General features: G+C 40.7%; 1 protein-coding gene across 8 annotated transcripts in view; it reads right to left on the bottom strand.

Moving 5' to 3' along the window:
- The window catches only part of ITPR2 (inositol 1,4,5-trisphosphate receptor type 2), a 311,529-nt gene that overhangs the window by 232,110 nt on the left and 67,199 nt on the right, over nt 1-12,220 (bottom strand). For all 8 annotated transcript variants that reach the window (XM_053405136.1, XM_053405139.1, XM_053405138.1 and 5 more), the window contains one exon: nt 8,813-8,857. In XM_053405136.1, the coding sequence (XP_053261111.1) occupies nt 8,813-8,857 (45 nt within the window). The remainder of the gene's footprint in view (nt 1-8,812; nt 8,858-12,220) is intronic.

Raw genomic sequence — 12,220 nt, 5'->3', positions numbered from 1 at the left:
CCTGCTCAGTGTGATGAAGAGGAAAGCGGCACTAACTTCTTTTTAACACCACAGCTGCAGTCGATACGCTGCACAATCGAACGAAGTTCCAAGTAGCTTTATTGTACAAGGACAATGGAGCTAGGACAAATCTGAGGAGCTGAAGGACCCCTTTAACGATCCTCCTCCAGCCTCAGCAGTTTTTTGTCTTTTTGTTTTTGTACTATCGGTCACTCGATGTTTTAAATCCCCTATTGCTTCTGTTATTTCCTTTTTTCTTCTTCTTCTTTTTCTTCTTTTTTTTTTCCCTTTAAGTATTCGCCCAGGACGATATCTACCTTTACCTCCCCACCCCCATTTTATGTTGTTATTTCTATGTATATCATGCTATGGCCACACGGCTAATGCAATAAAATCTATTGAATTGAAAGTCTCAAATTTGACCATATTTCTAAATCTTTCTTAACTTCTGTCCAACATTTCTCATAATTGTCTTTAAATAAGTTCACATTCTTAGATGTCAAATTAATCCCCAGGTATTTCACTTTCTTTGCTACCATTAATCCAGTTTCACTATGAAACCTCTCTCTTTCAGCAACTGTTAGATTTTTCTCCAGTACTTTCATTTTCTGTTTATTCAGCTTAAAACCTGCTACTTGACCAAATACTTGAATTAGCTCTAAAACTCTTTTCGTACTAGTGTCTGGCTCTTGTAAAGTTAATACTAGGTCATCTGCAAACGCTCTCAATTTATATTGTTTAGCTCCGACCTGAATCCCTTTAATCAGCTGGTCCCCTCTGATCATGTTTAACAAAACCTCCAAGACAGATATAAAAAGTAATGGGGATATTGGGCACCCCTGTCGTGTCCCTTTTTCAATAGCGAATTCTTCAGTAACCACATTATTTACAATTAATTTTGCTTTTTGTTCAGAATAAATTGCACCTATACCATTCTCAAAACCTTGGCCTACCCCCATCCCTTTTAGATTCTTTTTCATAAAACTCCAAGAGATATTGTCAAAGGCTTTCTCCGCGTCCACAAATATTAATACTGCCTTAGTATTAATATTGGCTTCTAATAATTCCATAATATCTATTATATTTCTCACATTGTCAGACAGATGTCTTCCTGGAAGAAAGCCAGCCTGGTCTTTATGAATCTCTCCCACCAAAACTCTCTTCAATCTTTTTGCCAAAATATCTGCAAAAATTTTGTAATCCACATTAAGTAATGATATAGGGCGGTAGTTCTTAACCTGGTCCTTCTCAGTCTCAGATTTTGGTATAAGTGCAATATACGCTTCTTTCCACGATTCGGGTGCCTTCTTCCCCTCTAAAATTTCGTTACAGACTTCCTTCAGCGGTTGTACCAACCATTCTTTCAAAGCTTTATAGTATCTGGAAGTCAGTCCATCTGGTCCTGGAGATTTTCCCAATTGCATATTTTGAATGGCTCCCTCTATTTCTTGCTCAGTTATTTTCTGGTTCAAAATCACTTTACTTTGTTCAGAGATTTTTTGTAATCCATATTTTTAAAGAAATTCTTCTATCTCTTCTTCATTCACCGGCCCTTGTGCATAAAGTCTTCTGAAATAACTCTGAAAACAGTTTCTAATCTCATTTGGTTTGTAAATATTCCTTCCTTCAACCTCTAAGCTTGTAACCGTATTTAGTTTTTGTCTCTTCTTCAATTGCCATGCCAGAAGTTTCCCACATTTGTCTGCCGATTCAAATGTCCTTTGTCTCATTTGCTTTATTTTCCATTCTATCTCCTGATTCATCAGTTCCATATACTGCCTCTGATAGAACTTAATTTCTCTCAAAATTTCATGGGACTTTGGCTTTGATCTCAGTTTTTTTTTCTCCTTCTTTTATTCTTTCCAAGAGCTTATCCTTCTTCTCGTTCTGTCTCTTCCTTTTTATAGTGTTCTGCTGTATTAACAATCCTCGCATAACGGCTTTACTTGCATCCCAAATTACTCTTTTCTCCACCTCTGTTCTCAGATTTATCTCAAAATAATCTTTCACAATTTTCTGGGCCTTTTTGTACACCTCTTCATCTCTGAATAGGGAGTCATTCATCCTCCATCTGAAGGAGCCAGCTGTTGTTAAGTTCATCTCCATCTTTACAGCATTATGGTCAGAGCAGGTCTTTGGGCAGATTTCCACTTTCTTTATCTTTGGTGCCATCCCACTAGTTACCCAAATTTGGTCAATTCTTGTCCAGGTCATTTTTGCTTCAGAGAAGAAAGTTCCCTCTCTCTCAAGAGGGTTCCTTGTTCTCCAAATATCAATCAAGTCCATGTTATCAGTCATTTCGAAGAAAGTCTTAGGTAGTCTCCCATCCTTGGAAACCACCTGTCTTAGTGCTTTGTCCATATTTGTAGAAACCACTCCATTCATATCTCCCATCATAATTACATTATAATCCAAATAGTCCATTAAGGTCTCATGCAATTTCTTGAAAAACTCTGACTTCCCTTCATTTGGAGCATAAATCCCTATTATCAATAGTTTTTCTCCTTGGACTTGTATTTCAATTGCCAAATATCTTCCTTGTTCATCTTTAAAAATTAACTTTGGGAACAACTTTTCCTTTGCGTAACTCACCACTCCTCTTTTCTTCACTTTATCTGATGAAATAAATTCCTGTCCTAATCTTTTATTAATATCCCCTTCATGGATCACTGCCTTGCCGTGGCGAAGGGGCTTGAAGAACTCAGAGAAGCTATGAACTACGCCGAGCAGGGCACACAAGATGAACAGGTCATAGTGGAGAGTTTTGACCAAACGTGATCCACCTGGAGGAGGAACCGGCAAGCCACTCCAGTATCCTTGCCAAGAAAACTCCATGGACAAAGACAACAGGCATATAAAAGTTATGACGCTGGAAGATGAGCCCCTCAGGTCGGAAGGCGTCCAACATGCTACTGGGGAAGAGCGGAGGGCAAGTACAAGTAGATCCAGAGCTGATGAAGCGGCTGGGCCAAAGCCGAAAGGACGCTCAGTTGCGGATATGCCTGGAAGCGAAAGGAAAGTCCAATGCTGTAAAGAAAAATATTGCATAGGAACCTGGAATGTAAGAACCATGAACCTGGGTAAGTTGGAGGTGGTCAAAAATGAGATGGCAAGAATAAATATTGACATCCTGGGCATCAGTGAACTAAAATGGACGGGAATGGGCGAATTCAGTTCGGATGACCATCACATCTACTACTGTGGGCAAGAAACCTGTAAAAGAAATGGAGTGGCCCTCATAGTCAACAAAAGAGTGGCGAAAGCTGTACTGGGATGCAATCTCAAAAATGATAGAATGATCTCGATACGAATCCAAGGCAGACCTTTTAACATCACAGTAATCCAAGTTTATGCACCAACCACTGGTGCTGAAGAAACTGAAATAGACCAATTCTATGAAGACTTACAAGACCTTATAGAAGTGACACCAAAGAAGGATGTTCTTCTCATTATAGGGGATTGGAATGCTAAAGTAGGGAATCAAGAGATAAAAGGAACAACTGGCAAGTTTGGCCTTGGAGATCAAAACGAAGCAGGGCAAAGGCTAATAGAGTTCTGTCAAGAGAACAAGCTGGTCATCACAAACACGCTTTTCCAACAACACAAGAGACGACTCTACACATGGACATCACCAGATGGGCAGTATCGAAATCAGATTGATTATATTCTCTGCAGCCAAAGATGGAGAAGCTCCATACAGTCAGCAAAAACAAGACCTGGAGCTGACTGTGGCTCAGATCATCAGCTTCTTATAGCAAAATTCAAGCTTAAACTGAAGAAAGTAGGAAAAACCACTGGGCCGGTAAGATACAATCTAAGTCAAATCCCTTATGAATACACAGTGGAAGTGACGAACAGGTTTAAGGATTTAGATTTGGTGGACAGAGTGCCTGAAGAACTATGGATGGAGGCTCGTAACATTGTACAGGAGGCAGCAACGAAAACCATCCCAATGAAAAGGAAATGCAAGAAAGCAAAGTGGCTGTCCAACGAGGCCTTACAAATAGCGGAGGAGAGAAGGCAAGCAAAATGCGAGGGAGATAGTGAAAGATACAGGAAATTGAATGCAGATTTCCAAAGAATAGCAAGGAGAGACAAGAAGGCCTTCTTAAACGAGCAATGCAAACAAATAGAGGAAAACAACAGAATAGGAAGAACCAGAGGTCTGTTCAAGAAAATTGGAGATATGAAAGGAACATTTCGTACAAAGATTACCATAATAAAGGACAAAAGTGGTAAGGACCTAACAGAAGCAGAAGACATCAAGAAGAGGTGGCAAGAATACACAGAGGAATTATACCAGAAAGATATGGATGTCTCGTACACCCCAGGTAGTGTGGTTGCTGACCTTGAGCCAGACATCCTGGAAAGTGAAGTCAAATGGGCCTTAGAAAGCACTGCAAATAACAAGGCCAGTGGAAGTGATGGTATTCCAGCTGAACTATTTAAAATTTTAAAAGATGATGCTGTTAAGGTGCTACACTCAATATGCCAGCAAATTTGGAAAACTCAGCAGTGGCCAGAAGATTGGAGAAGATCAGTCTACATCCCAATCCCAAAGAAGGGCAGTGCCAAAGAATGCTCCAACTACCGCACAATTGCACTCATTTCACACGCTAGCAAGGTTATGCTTAAAATTCTACAAGGAAGGCTCAAACAGTATGTGGATCGAGAACTCCCAGAAGTGCAAGCTGGATTTAGAAGAGGCAGAGGAACCAGAGACCAAATTGCAAACATGCGCTGGATTATGGAGAAAGCTAGAGAGTTCCAGAAAGACATCTACTTCTGCTTCATTGACTATGCAAAAGCCTTTGACTGTGTTGACCACAGCAAACTATGGCAAGTTCTTAAAGAAATGGGAGTGCCTGATCACCTCATCTGTCTCCTGAGAAATCTCTATGTGGGACAAGAAGCTACAGTTAGAACTGGATATGGAACAACTGATTGGTTCAAAATTGGGAAAGGCGTACGACAAGGCTGTATTTTGTCTCCCTGCTTATTTAATTTATACGCAAAATACATCATGCGAAAGGCTGGGCTGGATGAATCCCAAGCTGGAATTAAGATTGCCGGAAGAAATATCAACAACCTCAGATATGCAGATGACACAACCTTGATGGCAGAAAGTGAGGAGGAATTAAAGAACCTTTTAATGAGGGTGAAAGAGGAGAGCGCAAAATATGGTCTGAGGCTCAACATCAAAAAAACGAAGATCATGGCCACTGGTCCCATCACCTCCTGGCAAATAGAAGGGGAAGAAATGGAGGCAGTGAGAGATTTTACTTTCTTGGGCTCCATGATCACTGCAGATGGTGACAGCAGCCACGAAATTAAAAGACGCCTGCTTCTTGGGAGAAGGGCAATGACAGGCCTAGACAGCATCTTGAGAAGTAGAGACGTCACCTTGCCAACAAAGGTCCGTATAGTTAAAGCCATGGTTTTCCCAGTAGTGATGTATGGAAGTGAGAGCTGGACCATAAAGAAGGCTGATCGCCGAAGAATTGATGCTTTTGAATTATGGTGCTGGAGAAGACTCTTGAGAGTCCCATGGACTGCAAGAAGATCAAACGCATCCATTCTTAATGAAATCAGCCCTGAGTGCTCACTGGAAGGACAGATCGTGAAGCTGAGGCTCCAGTACTTTGGCCACCTCATGAGAAGAGAAGACTCCCTGGAGAAGACACTGATGCTGGGAAAGATGGAGGGCACAAGGAGAAGGGGGCGACAGAGGATGAGATGGTTGGATAGTGTTCTCGAAGCCACAAACATGAGTCTGACCAAACTGCGGGAGGTAGTGGAGGACAGAGGTGCCTGGCGTGCTCTGGTCTATGGGGTCACGAAGAGTCGGACACGACTAAACGACTAAACAACAACAAAATTTTCTATGTACCCTAGTCACGTGGGTTTCTTGTAGACAAATCAAGTCCAATTGTTCTCTTTTCAAGATATGAAAAACCTCACGCCTTTTTCTGGGAAGGTTCAGTCCATTACAATTCCAACTTAGAAATTGCAGAGCCATCTTGTTGTTTACTTAGTTACTCCTCCAACTGCTCCAAGCAGTTGTTCTTCCTCTGTCGGTGCTTTGAGCCCAAATGTTAAATTCAAAATGTCTGTTACTTCCTTTGCTTCTGTAGTTTGTTCCACCACTTCCTTCAGGAGGTCCTCCTCGTTTCTTTCCAGAAATTGTTCTTTGTCTTGCACTGTTTTTATTTTAATTTTCTTTCCTTTGTAGCTGAAAGATAGGCCTTGTGGAAACTCCCACCTAAATGGTATATTGTTCTTTCTCAGCAAATTGACCAAGTCCTTATAATGGGCTCTCACCTCCAAAATGTATTTAGGGATATCTTTGTAAATTTGCACATAAGAATCTTCAATCTCTAAAGTTTTTTGAAAATGTAGGTTTAGTATTTTGTCTCTTTCCTCTTTAGATCTTAAAGTTATCAGACAGTCCCTTGGGTTCTTTCTATTTTGTCTCCTACCCAGTCTAAAAGCAGTTACTATCTTGAATTCTTCCTCCTCCAAATTTACCTGCCAAAATTCCGAAAACTCTTTTGTGAGGAAATCCACCAAATTATCTTTTTCGCTTTCCGGAACAAGTCTCAGACTCAGATTCCTCTCCTTCCTCTGTAGTTCCAGTAAGGACAGGGACGCCTCATGCTCATCCAGCTTTTTGCAGACTGGTACTAGCTTTTCCTGTGTAGTTTCTGCAGAAATTTTAGCTTCTTCAGCAATTTTTCGAGTTGTAGCATTTTCTTCAATTAATTTATTTATAGTCTCTGTATTAGATGTGACACTTTTGGTATTCAAATCTAGTTTTGTTGAAAGCTCTGTCAGCTGTTTGGAATTTTCTGTGCTCTGCTTAGTCAAGGCTTCTAAAGCTTCATTTATTTTAACTAATGCCTGTGTCACTGGATCCATAGATGTAATTGTCACTTTTTCCTGCCCAGCTGCGCCTGCTGGGACTGAGCTTGATATTGAGCCCCTTTTCTTTTGTGCAATTTTACTTTTAGCTCTTGTTGTTATCTCTTCTACTGGGCCACTCATGTCCCAAGGTCGTTCCCACAGGAACTGCTTTTAGATGGAAAATTCCACTGACTTGTTCTTTACAATCTGTTTTGTAACTGTTTCCCCACAGTCCCCGCCTTGTTTGTATTGTGAATTTTAATGTGTTTAATTTATGTTGGAAAACCAATAAAAATTTATTTTTTAAAAAAATGAAGTCTGCACAAACAGTGGACTCATCCCACTAACTGCCCCCAATTAAATATAGCACACACCTCTCTCTGTATGGTAATTACACCAGGTTTTACAATTTACCACAGGCTATCATGTGGGGGACTTGTGTGAGGGAAAACTTTGTGATTACAGTCTCAGGCAGAAAATGCTCAAACAAACAAGAAAAGTTTTATTAAACAAAATGAAATTTGTGAAACAAAGTGGGTCAGGAAATGCATTCTTTCAGGTTAACTTATTTACTTTAATTAACTATAATATGTCTCCAGCTTAAACACAGTGTTTTTATTTAAACACAGTGTGTGCTTTTATTTAAAATGCATCTCTGGGTTATTTGTGGGGCATAGGAATTCGTTCATTATTTTTTCTTCAAAATATAGTCTGGCCCCCCACAAGGTCTGAGGGACCTTCTGAAAAAGGTTCCTGACCCCTGCTATAGGGTAATGAAAATAATTCATAGCCTTAAAAGGTTAAAAAAAAGTCTCAGACTTTCTTGATTCTCTTTTGTGCCAGGTCTATACTGAGATCAGAAGTAGGGCCCTCTCTATAATGCAATGATGATAACCTGTGGCTTATTGTGGAAATGGTGCATCCAAAAAACTATGCAAAGGGTTAATGCTGTATTATATAATCTTGTGATGTCATATATACTGTATACTGTATAGTTCATTTATCAACTTAGAGTTTTAACTGTGAGAGCAGAAAGTGTGTTGTGTTATGAGGCTGCCTCCTAAGAGCCAGTCTGTAAATATTAGTCACTCCGATACAAAGTCATGTAAATATATTTTAGTAACGTATTACATGCCTCTCTTGTATATTCAATCTGACAAGAGCAAGCACAGCAAGTAAAGTGATATGTTATTTTTAAACTTTGTGCGGTTTTTCTATGGGAAAAACAACTTCTGCACAACTCTGTAAAGTATAATTACCACACTTATTTGGGGGTCTCTCACATCAACAGCACCAGCCAGCATGGCCAATGGTCAAAGATGATGGGACGATGCCCAGCAACATCCAGATTAGCACCTCTGCTATCATGGCTTCCCAAGTCCATAATTCCCTCTTGAACTGTACCAGCCTAACACCCTCTATATATTTTTGGAGTCATGTTGTTGTTATATATTTATTTATATCCCACCTTTTTCCCTGACAGGGTCTAAAGACAGCTTACTGATAAAATATGAGCAGCTAAAAACACGGGGGAACAATAACTAAAAAACAAGCATTAATAGAATTAAAGCATATTGTGGCATTTGTTTTTAAGCCAACTCATGACACATTGTAAAATTTTTTGGTCTGTTTATTTTGGGAAGCCATAATTATTGCCAGTTGCTTGGAAAACTTTTTGTCAGGAAAAGTTGTTGCCAGGTTTTAAAATAAATGAATAAATAGAAAGCAAAAGTCACATCAACATAGGATTTTTAAGCTCCCAACTCTGTAACAGAAATATATTTCTTGTCGATATTGTACACAGTTTGTTTCTACAACCCAAATGTCACAGGCACTTTCTTTCTAATTAGATCAGATTATGTAAGGGAGCATTTCACCACATTTTATTTAAAGAAGCAGTTGCACTTACCAAAGCCTTTTCCCCATTACTACCATCTGGATAGTGTGGATTAAGCTGTAAAAAGAAAGCACTTTTAATAAAATTTTGAAAAAGGGAGGTTGATCTTAAACTGCATATGTTATGTATGTTCAAAAAGCCATGAATATTGTTCCACATGCACTTAAGGCTTTTCAACTTTCCTTTCTCACCACAAACCCACCTCCTGACCAACAGCATGCCTGTCTTGCCTGAATTAACTCCCCGTTTCTTAGTCTACATCTAGACTATTGCAGCATTTCTGGAACCTGTTCACCAGGTAGGACCAAAACCAGCACAGAACTGTGCCATCCAGGGATCCAATCCAGCAGATGTATACCATAGTTAATGGTATAAAAAGCCACCAAGAGGTCTGACAGAAGAGGGATGCAGTTCTCCTGTCCAGTTCCAACCATAGTTCTACCATAGTTCTACCAAAGCAATTTCAGTCCTAAAGTCTGACTGAAATGCATCTAGATAATCTGTATACAGTGGTACCTCGCAAGACGAAATTAATTCATTCTGCGAGTTTTTTCATCTTGCGAATTTTTCGTCTTGCGAAGCACGGATACCCTGGGTATTAACGGTTTTAAGAAAAAGGAAACAAACTCGCAAGACGTTTTCATCTTGCGAAGCAAGCCCATAGGGAAATTCATCTTGCGAAGCAACTAAAAAACCAAAAAACTCTTTCGTCTTGCGAGTTTTTCGTCTTGCGAGTTTTTCGTCTTGCGAGGTACCACTGTAATCCAAACCACCTAGAGGTGGGTCACCACTCACTCAAGTGCCTTGCCCCCCCAAAAGAGGATGGAAACTGGTCCAGGTGGTAGAGGGATCTTAGGAGGGTTCTTTTTAGCAGTGGTTTCACATTTTTCACCCCCTCTACACATTTACTCAATTCCTTCCTGGAAGTTTTAGTGAGCAAGAGTGGGAAAGGTCAAGTTTACATGTGGCTGGCCTCAAAATTCCTGCCCAAATTCTCAGGCTAAACAAACTGAAAGATATGCATCACAACAAGACAAGCAGATATTTTAATAATAATAATAATAATAAATTTTATTTATATCCCGCCCTCCCCAGCCGAAGCCGGGCTCAGGGTGGCTAACAACAATAAAACAATACAAAAGTACAACACAAACAACACTCTAAAATCATTCATTATAAAATTAATTAAATTCAAGCCACTGGCCACCATTGGGCCAGAGCTCCGCGAAGATTGCCGAGGGAGGGAGTCAGGCTGTGCCCTGGCAAAAGGCCTGGCGGAACAGCTCTGTCTTGCAGGCCCTGCGGAAAGATGTCAAGTCCCGCAGGGCCCTAGTCTCTTGTGACAGAGTGTTCCACCAGGTCGGAGCCACAGCCGAAAAAGCCCTGGCTCTAGTTGAGGCCAGCCTAACTTCTCTGTGGCCTGGGACCTTCAAGATGTTTTTATTTGAAGACCGTAAGTTTCTCTGTGGGGCATACCAGGAGAGGCGGTCCCGTAGGTACGAGGATCCTAGGCATATTTTAGGCATATCCACAGACACAACAATTTATCTGTAGTCCAATCTGCAAAGTGTGGCGCAAATTGGCCACAGTAAGCCACTGAGACTTATTCTAAACCTCATGTCCTGACAGGTCTAGTATTAACTGAGTCAGGGCCATGGTTGTCATGACAACCACAAACTGCTGAAATGTTCCCTTAGGGAACCTCAGCATTAATGTTGAAATTTTAAAGAACAGTAAGGAGGGAGAAGCCCAACATCACCTCAGAGAGGAAGAATATTGAGCAGTGGGCTATATGTACATCAAGAGGACCCCAAGGCTGACTGGTAGACAGGACACCTAGAGAGAAGAATGGCTTTATTCTACCTCCCCAATTTGCAGGATGCAACACTCAGAAATTGGGGGTGGCGTTGGGAGAGGTTAACACTTTCTAACTTTTCCGTCCATATTTCTGTCACACACAAGTTAGGTTAGCATGCTAATCCAGAATCAAATGAATCCAAACCTAAAGTCTCCAGAATAGTCAAGGATGAGAAAAATAACTGGGAGGAGAGAAATAACATCCTTTTAGCCCATCTTCCACACAGCTCCTGTCCTTTTCTGACCGCCACATTCATACCTGTGGTCTGAGAAGTGGAATGCAGAAGACATAGTTCAGAGACCCAGCACTTTTCTGAAACCTCTGAAGCTTCAAAGTGTCTATTAACTAATAGTTAGCATGCTATATTGTTATATGAGGAATGTGCCGTTTCCCCCTCCACACACACTCACACACCACAGAAACACACACTCTCACACATACACACACGCAGGAGAGAAACCAAGAAATAAAGTCATATTTTGCTCAGCAATGCACCACACACACACATTTCTATGTAGAGCTGAAATGAATGTCTCTTGCTACTTCTTGAGATGCTCATTGCACACATTCAGCACTTGTCTCGGCTTTTCACTGGTTCCTTATACTTTGGGCCACAAATCCACTGATTTGCTTAATCAGTTGCTTAAAGTTCTAGATGGAGTGATAAACACAGTTTCTTTTTTTATAGCAAAAATTTAAAGATCTTTTACAAGTATTTCCACCTCCAGTTATACAGCTTATCATAATGAAGGCAAGTATCTAACTAAAGAGTGGGGTCTTTTTTAAAAAATAAATAAATTCCAGACCATCTAGAATAGCTGGTTCTAATTTGTAAACATAACTAGTTCATAAGGTTAATTCAATAGTTTTGGACCCAAGCAATATAATAATAATAATAATAATAATAATAATAATAATAATAATAATTTATTTATATCCCGCCCTCCCCAGCCGAAGCCGGGCTCAGAGCAGCTAACAACAATAAAAGTAACACAGCATTCTAAAATCAATTCATTCTGAAATCAATTCAAAATCAAATTAATAGCAACCATTGGGCTAGAGTTCTGTGAGGATTACCAAAGGAGGAGGTCAGGCTGTGCCCTGGCCAAAGGCCTGGTGGAACAGCTCTGTCTTGCAGGCCCTGCAGAAAGATTTCAAGTCCTGCAGGGCCCTAGTCTCTTGTGACAAAGCGTTATACGAGATCGGGGCCACAGCCGAAAAAGCCCTGGCTCTGGTTGAGGCCAGCCTAACCTCCCTGTGGCCCGAGACCTCCAAAATGTTTTTGTTTGAAGACCGTAAGGTCATCCGTGGAACATACCAGGAGAGGCGGTCCCGTAGGTACGAGGGTCCTAGGCCATGTAGGGCTTTAAAGGTTAAAACCAGCACCTTAAACCTGATCCTGTACTCCATCGGGCGCCAGTGAATGTGATCCAATGGCAAGTAAGGAGTCTCACCGCAGCATTCTGCACCCGCTGGAGTTTCTGGGTCAGTCTCAAGGGCAGCTCCACATAGAATAGTACTGAATAGTAACAAGCAGTATTACAAAGTGATGAATAGCCACA

This window comes from Podarcis raffonei, chromosome 10 (genome assembly GCF_027172205.1).
Source record: "Podarcis raffonei isolate rPodRaf1 chromosome 10, rPodRaf1.pri, whole genome shotgun sequence".
In the NCBI taxonomy this organism is placed as follows: domain Eukaryota; kingdom Metazoa; phylum Chordata; class Lepidosauria; order Squamata; family Lacertidae; genus Podarcis; species Podarcis raffonei.
Note: the sequence above shows the minus strand (reverse complement) of the source record. Positions and strands in the feature narration are given on the sequence as shown.